Source organism: Thrips palmi, unplaced genomic scaffold, assembly GCF_012932325.1.
Source record: "Thrips palmi isolate BJ-2018 unplaced genomic scaffold, TpBJ-2018v1 HiC_scaffold_10, whole genome shotgun sequence".
Taxonomy (NCBI): Eukaryota; Metazoa; Arthropoda; class Insecta; order Thysanoptera; family Thripidae; genus Thrips; species Thrips palmi.
Window position 1 is genome coordinate 16,244,280 of NW_023144621.1, and position 11,627 is coordinate 16,255,906.

Consider the following 11,627-nt stretch of genomic DNA (forward strand, 5'->3'; position numbering starts at 1 on the left):
TTTTTGATTGTATTATTAGAGTTTCAATATTTCATTCAACTATATCACACTTTTTGACCAGGTGAGCCAGAAACCTCTACTTCTCAGAGAAAAGGGTAGCATATTTCTGAACCACCTAGTTTCTAAAATCTCCCTTTTAATAAAAATGATGCACTAAGGTACCAGTTTACCCAGTTTACTGAGTATCATAAAACTTTCACTGTAAGAAAAAAAGGAATAGATGAATCAATGACTACATTACAGTATAATAATTCTATCTTTCCCATAAGCTTCTAAATCTACTATACCTTTTTTTTTAAACAGAAAAGACATGAACCTCTCTGAGATTTTTGGTTTTACATGAACATGCCAACATAAATAAATAAGGAAAATGAAAAGAATTTGACTGACATATTTTAGTCCAACTAAGCTACCTCAGTGCAGAGTTGGGACAACACGCAATACAGGACTCACAAATATCTACATTGCAGTACACTATTTCATACAAATAATTAATGGAACCGGTTGGATCACCAGCACAACTCTCAAATACAGCAAGATGGGCTGGTGAACCACACGGCAAGTTAAAAACACACACATGCAGCTATATATATTTTAATTGTTATAAAAAGTTGAAATAATCTATTACCCCTACACTCTAAGGCATTTAAAGCCTGAGACTGTCAATCCATAAATAAAGAGTAACAAATAGATTCTGACCTTATTCCATGCTTGGTCATCATCCTTTTCTATAAAAAATCTTTAGCTACAAGTATTTTATTATAAGATTTGCACTCAGTTGCTACCAGGATGTTGAGGAACTACAAACTTCATTAAAGCATCAGACTAAGGTTTAAGACCACAAGTTGGGAAAAGGCAGGGAAAAAACAGAAGCCACAACTCATCACTGAATGAGTGGCTCTTATAAATAAGCATCAGATCGTCATTTTCGTCATATCCTTCAGTAGTTGAAACATTAAGTTTGCCTTCACTCATACAGCTAATAAAATCGCAAATAAGAAACACAGTTTAAGTTACAAATTTCAGTCTGAAGTGTATGCCTACATGTTTGAATGTAAGTAGACAGCTCTCATAATCATTGGTGAGAGTTTCTATTTTCAGTCAGTAATAAAATCTGTGAATGTATCCACTAGGCAATTCTCCCACACACACATTTTCAATTAGAATATTCTAAATACTTGATATGCCAATCATTTTATAGTGGAGATACAACAATGAAAAGATCACTTTCAAGACGTTTGCAGTACTAGAACAGTATACCAAAGCAAATGCAAACATATGATAAAACGACCTTCATGAAACATAATTGAAACGATCCAGGAACAAACTGATGAATATTGGGCTGTTAGTTGCTATAAAGAACAGTACATTGAGGTATACGCCCATGGGAGGAAATGAAAAATTTACTCAACATGAGAAGGTGAGCAATCTACAGGTGCTTTATTTTCCAAGTGTGGAGTATTATATAAGACACTATTTGGAAATTGACAGAGAGATAAATTCTCACAAAGTAAACTTTAATTGATTGAAAATGGCCCAAAGATAGAGAAAAATTGCAGCTAGATATTTGGACAAGGCCATAATTCAAAGGCAGGATAAATAATTAAAAGAAAAGTGCTTCTAAGCAAGTTTGTACAAGACAGTATCTAGAGTGCTTTCATAAGGAAGAAAATTATGATATCAACTAACCTTCAGAAAGAATCAATGGTCGAATGGTTTCAGCTCTATCAATTTGGCAGTTCAAGGTTAATTTAAACTTAGAAAAAAGGAGTCTACATATCATGCTCTCGGCTTTTCACTAGTTACAAACAGGAAACCATTCAGAACTTTCATACACCTTCACCCTTCACTTAATTTCTCTTGTCATGAAAATCCTGCGCTCTAAACATCCCAGATAATCAAGTCTTGAAATACTTGTTTTCAAACAGAGGAAAGTAAAAGTCATGGTCCCTAGCCGCCGTCTCGACTGTTTAGAAATTTATAATAAAATCCTACATCAAAGTATTGCAGGAAAGAAATTACATTGAGTACTTTTGGAAGTTCTAAAACTGGAATCCTGTTTTTTTTTTTGTCATTGTGGTACAATTGAGTGTACAGACAAGGATCAGTTTGTGATGCCTAAAAACACAAAGAAAACCAGCTTAACATGTACCTAGAGGCTTTCCAACATCAAACAATAAAACTACTCTATCAATTTAGCTTCACAAACTTTGTCTGCTAAAGTGAAGTACAGACTATTCTCTCTAATTTTCATGGCAGTGATGAATTTCACTACTTGCCCACAAAAGTGCTATCAACACATTTTCTAAATTGACAGTACAAACGCTCGGTAACACCATGTTTTAAATACAAAACATGCGTTACTAATAATTTATGGTGAATATTTACCCACAAAATGGTCAGAATTGTAAACAGTTCGTTAGACTGAAGTCACTCTAAACAGTTTTAAGGCTAACAAGCATTCATACGTACTTCAAAGTACATAGTAATTGTTCAATATAAGAAGGAGATTCTGACCAAGAGCCAGGAACAGTAAGACTGAAGTAGTACTGTCAGTGAATAATCCAATATGAAGAGTTAGTTGATATGCCAAACATACACCAATCCACATGTAAAAATATAAAGACTTCAACCAATATCAAAGTATCACCACCTCAGAGTCACCCAATTGAAATAAACCAAAATTTAATTTAAAAATCCTCCTATAGTTGTACCATTATTATTGCAAGAGGCTAAAGAAAATTATGTTAACCATCTAACATTACATAACTTTTAACATATAACTATTGTAACTGAGCACATGATGAAAGGTCAATGACTACATCCCTCAATTAACAGGTGAAACTTAAAGGAAAAAAAAAGGAAAAAGAAACACTGTTAGCAAGACTAACAAAACCCTTGCTTGCCTCCACATCCAGAACTATGCCCTGTTCTCAATCAAACCAATTTCATAATATAGCAACGCCATAATATTCAATATAAAATGTTCAACCACATTAACATGATATATTATCCGATGAAGACATAATCTTGCAGTTACAAGGCACTTGTATGTATTTATTAACAGAAAAATTAAAATTAATTACCATTACATGTAATCTCGGCAGGCTTTAACGCTGACCCGAACTTGGGAAGGGAACATGTAACTTGTTAGTTGACAGTAACACATAGTTCAGGTAAGCTTTTGAAGCTAACTACTCAAACTTTTATTTTCAGTAGCATAAGTGATGACTGTCTCTGTACTATTGGTACAGAATATAGAGAAAAATACCACAAAATAATATGATTATTACAATCATGCAACACACAGGAGAAAAAAAAATTGCAAGCAGCATCACAATAATTTGGGCAGCCTTAATGAATGATCTCTTTTAGACGTGGCATCATGCAACAAAAAAAAAAACTTGATTTTTTTTTCATAAATTGATTAAAGTGTGATGCCAGGATGTACATTAAATAACGAATTCTAAAACAAAACAATTCTTGCATTTTACAAAGTATATCAAAGTTCTTAAGACGGGGCTGCACTTGTTTCAGTTTGAACTACTACCATTTCACCAGGCGGTGTCGTAGAATGTGACATGTCTTCATGCACCATCTCGTGCATCTCTCCATGCTCACCGTCGATGTACCCAGCATTTGATGACCGCTCAGGGGGAGGCAAAATAGGTATAGCTGATTTGACTCGTGGCTGGGGCACAGCCCGGGGAATATTCTGATTTTGGGTTGAATAGTATGTTATACCTCCTTGAGGCTGATACAGCTCAGCTGGCTGAGGTTGACTTACTGGCCCACTCTGAAACACGCATACACACACAGTAAGAACCACGAAGCCTCACTGGCAGTGCGGAGAAAGTATTACGCCAAGTGACGTGCTTACCACCATGGCTATGGGCTGGTACGGCTGGAACGCCAGCTGCGGGTACTGCCCTTGCACGTGGCCCTGCACGTGGCCCTGGACGTGCCCCTGGACATGCCCCTGGACCTGCACGTGCGCCTGCACTTGCGGTGTGGTGGCCGCCACGAACGGGGGGGCGGGGGGATGGCCCGCATGGCCCGCCACTGGGGGGATGAAGCTGCCGGGGGGCAGCAGGCGCGCGGGCGGGCCCGGGGGAGGCGCGATGAAGCCACCCTGCGGGAAGCACTGGATGGTGCTGGGGATGGCGCTGGGCAGGGTGGTGGGCATGGAGGCCACGGGCATGGCGGCCACCGCCACGGGGGGGCCCTGCACGCCCTGCACGCTGGCCTGGTGGCTCGCTGGGTGGCTCGCTTGGTGGCCGGGCGACGCGGCAGGCATGCTGGGCGTCTCCTGGTACATGGAGGCCACTCCCGGCGGGACGCCTGGTGGCACACCCGGGGGAACTCCGGCAACAGTGGCAGGACCATAGCCTAGAGGAGGAAGACAGAAACTCGACATTAACTCCAGTATTCTCCTTAAAGCACAAAAGACAACAACAATGGGTACTTCATTGAACACACACACACACAACAGAAAATTGACATTTGAATAGAAAATCATCTAGATAAAATCGGGTCCAGGGTAGTGATTTCCAGTTCAGATTTAAGAGCCCACACACTACAAGTACCTAGTGGTTTTGGGGATGGAGCTTTGCCCTTCCCCCATGACGGCGGGAGCGGGAGAGAGGTGCGTGGGAGAGGGGAGGGGCCAGTGGAGAGCAGAGACAGGGATGGGGGGAGGGCAGGGAACAGGATCTACGTCCTGCGTCACATCAGTGTTGACAATCGAGATTGTTCGGAACAGATTAGTAGCAGGTCGAAGACTGAAAGAATGAACAAGAAATGGAGCAGCATCTTACCTGGTTGATAGTAAGAGTGAGGTGCTGGAGGGGTATAGCTGGCAGAAACAGGAGGTGGTGGCGCTGGGCTTGTCTCGGGGACATTGCGGTTCCTCATGGAGGAGTACCGCTTAGGCCGGCTGCCAGCATTCTCTTGCATTCTAGGAGGCATGCTTTGACGCCTTTCACCGACACCATTGCTGGCACTCGCATTACCATCTAAACAAAAAAACACACATTAGTAATTGAATCGGGCAACAAGGGAGCAGAAGGGTGAGGAGGATATTTACTGCTTGGACGGCGTTGGTAGTCCCCGCCAGGCGAGGGCTGTGGGTGGGAAGCAGATATGCTCAGGTTGGCCATGTCCCTACTGACGCTCACGTCCTCGGGGTAGCCGTGCCGGCCGCCATCGCTGTCGTTGCCCTCGTCGTGCTCCCTGGGCTGGTCCCTGGGCTGCCTGGGGGCCTGGGAAGCCCCGCCTCCTCTCCTGAAACCGCGTCCGATGCCTCCGCGGCCTCGTCCTAGGCCTTGCCCGTTCGCCTGCTGCTCAGACCACCTGCCACCTACACCAGGAACAAGTTAGTAAAGCGCACGGCACTCCAGGCCGAAAAGCAAACTGCGCAAAGCAACGCACCCTCTCGGTCCCTGTCCTCCTCGCGCCGATTCCTGGCTTGTCCACCTCGTCCCCTTCCACGAGAACCGCCCCGCTCGATCACAGGGCCCTCCCCATCATTGTTTGCCTCTCGTCGCCAACCCTTCTTCTGATCATCGTCTTGCCTCGCATGAGCCTGGTTTTGGTGAGACTGATACTGTTGGTGCGAAGACCGCTGTTGCTTCTGTTGAGAGCCGAACGGAGCCACAACCTCTTTTGGGTTAGCGTTGAAAGTGCCTGCTACAGTTTTGGCGACAGGCACAGAGCCTGAAACTTTACTGCTGAAGGACGGTTGTGATGATCTTCTTTCCTCCCCATTTCCAATCTGCTTCGACAAAAATCAGATTGAACATTAAAACAAGAGTTGAGGGCGCATAAAAGAAATTAAGCGCCAAATAATTTGAAGCCTACCCCGTTTTCCTGAGAGCTGGAAAGAGCAGGGAACTCTTGTTTCATCGAACCGCTGCCACTTTCCTCATCACCACTGGCATTGTTGTTTCTGAAAGTACTACCAGGTCCACCCCCACGCTTCATCAGTCTAGGCTTGCGACCTTTTTTGACATCACCTTCTTTCTCTACAATGAAGGCACTCAAAGGTCTACTGTAGGCCTCTTCATCCTCCCAACTGCGCGTGTATTTGTTAGGACCACGGCTAAAGAAAAGTGAAGGATATTAGTGCAGGATTGAGGTTAAAGGGTCAACACTAGAATCACAAAACAAAAAATTGATAAAATTCTGCTCGGAACATACCCATAGCGACGTCTTCTCCTTGCCTTTGGTGGGGCTTCTTCATTGCGAATATCATAGCCGTATACACTAAGCAACTCTTCACGGCTTTTAGGAGCTTGATCCATTTCCTGAAATCGATCATGTGCCCAGCGATCCTCTTTGTCTTTCCACACCTTGCGACCGGAGTCCTTTCCTGTTTCTTTTCCATCTCGGCTATCAATTTTGGGGTCTTTGGATGGGGTCTCTTGCCTGAAAATATGGTTCATGTTACAAAAGGACGCCATGGAAAAAATCAGTTACTTCAACAAAAAAAATAAAATAGATGCATTACATGTCATCAGCAGTTCTGTCATCATGCTCATAGAAAGTGCCTCTTTTAGGAATGTACTGAGGGTTCCGTCTGTCCTCATCATCATCCAGCTTTTTCTCTTTTGAAGGTGAACTTTCCTATAGAAGCAGAAGAAAAATGTTGAACTTTGGAAGAGTGACCAAATATTTACAGATCAATAGCAATGCCAACGGGACTTGACTTACCTGCCCATCTCCTTCTTCTCGTTCATCATCAACTGTGACACTTTCTTGATCACTGTCAAGATCTTGCTGTTCATCATCATCGGGCGCTCTCTCTTCATCCGATGAATCGAGAGGCTGTACATTTGGTCCATCACCATCTCCCTCATCCTCCACATCTGCCTCATCCTCAACTTCACCCTCTACTTCGGGCTCAGCTTCCGCAACGCCTTCCTCATAGTCTGACAAGTGCTCATTCTCAGCAGCTTCTTCAGGGTCCTAAAATTGAAACAATAACCAAGTCAATAAATAACAAATCTGATGTGAATAATTTGTAATATTAACATAGCTGTACAAACAAATACATGTAATGCCTTTCTAGCACAGACTCTAACTATAATAAAATAGTTTCATCAAATTAGTGAATTTTAAGTCAGATGTATTAATACCTGCTCTCGTTAAAACTGTGCAGTAATTCTGACTAGCAAGTGAAAAAATTGAAAAAACTGCACAAACACGTCAAGATGACAAATGTAACTTTTTTACAGCAAAATGCCGCTCCCTCCCTAGAGGTAAAACCTTGACTGTGCCTACATTAACAATGACACTTAGAAAACCTGGTCACGTGCATAATAAATTTAGAATGCTTTTTTTATTTTTAAATTGTAGCAGATAAGAGAGAGAAGTGAATACCCTTCATCAGTCGGAAATAAAAGGGGAATAAGGTGACAGGGGCTAATCTGTCATAGTCAGTCTGAGTGCAATGCTACAGTTAGATTTGAAGAGCCCGAAAGTTAGGGTATTGTTTAATGTGACATAATAGAAGGACTGATAACGAAATAAAGTAAATATTGAGGAGTGAAGAATATATTTGACAGGCACAGGCAAAGTAGGTTGATAGGTTAGAAGACCTACTTTAAGATCTGTGCATCTAGGGCAAGCCTCTAGACGAAATCTGAGTATATAAGAAATGTCAGGAGAAATGGCGAATCTGAATTAATGTCTAGAGACTCCGAACTACTGTTTATTTACACCCCAACTGAATTTACGGCCGGTGTTGGTATCCCTGTACTAGAGTTAGGCCTAACTTACTGCTTCTGATACTTTTCCCGGCGTATCATAGTTAGAACACTGGGATAGTTCTTCTGAGTCTTTTGAAGAGTCGGCTTCTTTTTGTTGGTCGGCAACAACTTTTTCTTCTAAAGCCGACATTTTTTGGCGAGCCCGTAGATCAGCCAAAATAAGGTCGTTGATACGAACTAACCACGTTGTAGTGTACTTGACTGTTGGGCTGAGATTGGTGCCACAGGGTGGAGTGTAGCAGCGGTTCAAAACAATGCAGGTTTTTTGCAAAGTAGGTACCTTGTCATAGCTCTTTCCACAAGAAAAAAATATTTTCACCAAGAAATGAGTTTTTTGCCTTGCGATAAGGCCGCCTTCATTGGTTTTCTCAAGAAAACCTCTCTGATTCATCTCTGCCTAAGGATTTGAGGAGTCGAAGGGAGGAGGGGGCCGGGGGGAGGGGGTTTTGCAGCCAGCAGCCGGAGCAGACGACGTAGACAACAAAGCAAACCGAGGCGGCGTGGTTTATCACCAGAATCCTGATTCCAGCACACCTTTCGCTCTGCAGAAACAGTTTGGTGGACGCCAAACGACGTCCGGGATCCGCCAATGTGACGGCTGACTGTGATCGGTCCTGAAGCTCGACAGCAAACGGAGCAAACGGCTCGACAGCCAAAATGCCGACCATTGTGCTCCTGGATGTCTCCCTGTCAATGACCCGGCCGGTGCCTGGGCCGCCAGGGCCGCCAGGGCCAGGCCAGGAATCTCAGGAATCGGCTGAAACGTTCTCGAGACTGCAGCTGGCTATCCACGGGATCAATACCCTCCTTGACTACTTCAACTTGTATACAAAGCTGGAATTCGTATCTCTTGTAAGTCATGGAATGAGGTTTGGGTCGCAGCGTATCCGTCATGCGAATCTTCTGGCGCTTATCTGTGAAATATTTCTTATTTCTTTGCAGATGACGTACTCTTCGATCTGTGAAGAGCTTTGTCCATTTACGAGAGACTTTGATTCAATAAAACAGAAGCTTCAGTCTGTTGAGGACCAGGACAAGACCTCTATTGAGCCTGCACTGCATGCAGTGAATCGACTAGTTCTGAAAGAATGGGGTAGCACAACACCGTGTCATGTAAGCTCGCAGGTATTCTTGCGATCGTATTGCATCTCCCAATACATTTTAATTACATATGATGTTTTTTCGCAGGTGATAATAGTATCTGATGGGAGTTGCGGAGTCACAGATTCATCTCTCAAACATCTTATTGATCGGAATACAAGTCTTCATCGTCCTCCGTTACCGTTTGCTTTTCCTGGAAAGCTCAGTGCTCTTATCATAGCAAATCCTAGTGAGCCACAACTTACACACAACTTACAATTATTCAAGAGGCTCACTGACTTAGCGGGTGGAGATGGAGCTATTCACACACCTGAAGGTGCCTTGTCGATTTCTAGTGTCCAGACAATGGTACGGAAAATGGCAGAAACTGAATTTGTATCATATCAAGGCACTTTGAGGTGTGGTTGCCTTTCTTCAAAAATTACTTTATCACCTCATCCATTGGTAAGCTCTCACTGAATTGTTTCTTTTGCAGACTCACATTGATCCAAATTATAATTTATGATTTTTATTTCCAGCCCTATACCCATGTTAAAGACTTTTCCACTGAGACCTTCACAATAAGTGATAATATTGAAGTGTTGGGTTTTTTGGATTTGTCTGACATAGGTAGCCCTGCAGCTGTGTCAAGACATTTAATGTTGCCAATGGGCTCAGGGGTCTCAAACCATGCTAGCCATACAGATGCCAAAAATGAGGATTCTGATGATGAAAATCATGATGAGGGAAAGGTGTCCTCATTTTGTGTTCTTCTTCATGGGGCTTTAAAGGTGAGAATGAATAATTATGGCCTGCATTACACATTTTCCTCTTAATCTACATTGTTTTTAAGAGTTTCAATTTCATTCATTCACAAACTGCTTTCAGGTTGAAAACATGGCTGCTCTCTGTGAAGTAGCCGATAGATGGTTTGGAATTCTGTACTCATGGGCTGATAACAAGAAAAAATCAAACCTCATGCTTACAGTTCTTGAACCAGGAACAGACCCAATACCTTGGCTGGGAGATTTGGAACTGTTGGGCACAGTAGATGAGGGTCATGATGATGCGTCGCCTTTACCCTCTTTTCCTGTTAGGCCTGCTGAGAAGAGGAGTTATAGTCAAAGCACTGTTGCTTGGATTCGGCAAGCTGGTTTGCATTCTGATATTCAGAAAATACTTAGAAGTGCAAGAAAGTTACCTGATAAGACACAACATTTTTATAAGGTATTTATTGAAGCAAATATTTTTATCCTTTTATTGGTGAAAGTAAAGTCTACCCATTACTATACACTTACATTACAATAATTTTTCTTCAAATATTTAGGAGTACTATCAAATTAAATTTTAAATTTTGTTGTAAGTTCAAAGCATTAATCTTTTTATGCCTGTTTCAGGAACTGAATCGTGTTCGTAAAGCTGCTGTACAAGTTGGATTTTTGGAACTTCTTGATGGATTGTCTAAAATATTTGAGAAGGAATGCACTGCTTTGCCTGACAAAGCTCATCCAGACTGTGCGTTGCAGCTTACCCACTGTGCAAGTGTGTTAAGAGAACGGGAGGCCCGTGAACTTAAGTTTACCATCACTCCGTTGCGGACTTCTTTTACTAGCAATGATTGATCAGACGAACCGGTAGATTCATTCAGTGAAACTGATAGTCTACCACGAGAAACTACTTTTTCAGTTTTGTCGTATAGCTCTTTATCCCCTCATTTATCTCCATCTCGTTTGAGTGAAAGTGTGCAGTGTTCTTCTAGTGCAGTGAGTTCTCGAGGTCTTGTATCTGTCTTGAAAAGACGCCTACGTACACAAGAAAAATTTCCCAGTGCAGCAAGCAGTATTGAAGAAATAAGTGTACCCTCATCTTTACATGACGAGAAAAATGACAATCAGGTAGGAAGAACAAAGGGTATTGGCAAAGGAGGTGGCCGAGAAAGTGGCAGAGCCAAGGAAGCCAAGGAACCTAGCAGACCTAGAGACCCAGGGACAAATAGCCCATCCACTAAGGGCAAAGGTCGAAGTCGGAAGCGGTGCGCTTCTGGGAATGAGCTGCAGGAAACACCAGAACCCCCAGATTCAAAACGCACCTACCTGGCCACCAGTTCGAAAACCAGCGGTAGCCTTTCTCTCAAGGAGGCTGGGGGGTCCAGTGGGGGCTTGGGTGCAAAGAAGGCAGTTCCCCATACTGCACAACCTGAAATTCCGAATCTAAACAAACTGCATCTTACTGCAACTCAGAAGTATGGTTTGACTCGTACCAGCCTCCCTAAACTTGGTATTAGGCCTGGTTTAATGATTGATGAACGACCTACCATGCTTCTATCTGTGCTTGGGGATAGTAGTAGAAGTTCCCTCTTTATTGATGAAGCTGACTTGACTCATGAATCTTTGCACTCACAGATAAATGAATCGACATCTTCGTTTGCCTCATCTAGTCTGCAATCGAGGCTGGGGGAAAAATTTGTGGCAGGTTCCTCAAAGTCTTTGAATGTTAAAGAAACTTATTATAAACCATCACTTTACAGTGAATACTCTTTCCAAGAGTCTCTAGCGCCTCAGGCTGCTGCTGATCATCAATTTCATAGTGAGGAGAACTCTAAACAGAAATCCTCTGCAAATTATGCACAAACCCATCATTCAGTCATCCAATACGGTGGTTCGAGTGGTGATAGACAGGTTGAATCGGATTCTCGGTGGGCTTCCGCTTCCACCTCTCCACCATTTTCAAAGCCTATCGATCCAGTTTCGCTACGTATTGACTCTTCTAGTGATGATT

General features: G+C 42.8%; 2 protein-coding genes across 2 annotated transcripts; one reads left to right on the forward strand and one right to left on the reverse strand.

Moving 5' to 3' along the window:
• Positions 1 to 1,413: 1,413 nt before the first annotated feature.
• On the reverse strand, positions 1,414 to 8,019 carry LOC117653918 (protein CASC3-like). The gene is made up of 10 exons (XM_034399947.1): positions 7,780 to 8,019; positions 6,712 to 6,966; positions 6,509 to 6,624; positions 6,199 to 6,426; positions 5,860 to 6,100; positions 5,431 to 5,773; positions 5,087 to 5,359; positions 4,818 to 5,015; positions 3,881 to 4,389; positions 1,414 to 3,796 (listed from the first exon to the last, which is right to left on the reverse strand). Exons 1-10 carry the CDS (start codon positions 7,897 to 7,899, stop codon positions 3,512 to 3,514), a joined length of 2,568 nt encoding a protein of 855 aa, XP_034255838.1. The 5' UTR covers positions 7,900 to 8,019; the 3' UTR covers positions 1,414 to 3,511.
• A 407-nt stretch (positions 8,020 to 8,426) lies between these two features.
• Positions 8,427 to 10,491, forward strand: LOC117653979 (integrator complex subunit 14). Its single transcript, XM_034400071.1, has 6 exons — positions 8,427 to 8,621; positions 8,712 to 8,882; positions 8,958 to 9,314; positions 9,389 to 9,640; positions 9,738 to 10,076; positions 10,247 to 10,491. The coding sequence occupies exons 1-6, from the start codon at positions 8,427 to 8,429 to the stop codon at positions 10,469 to 10,471; spliced, it is 1,539 nt and encodes a 512-aa protein (XP_034255962.1). The 3' UTR covers positions 10,472 to 10,491.
• The last annotated feature ends 1,136 nt before the right edge of the window (positions 10,492 to 11,627 follow it).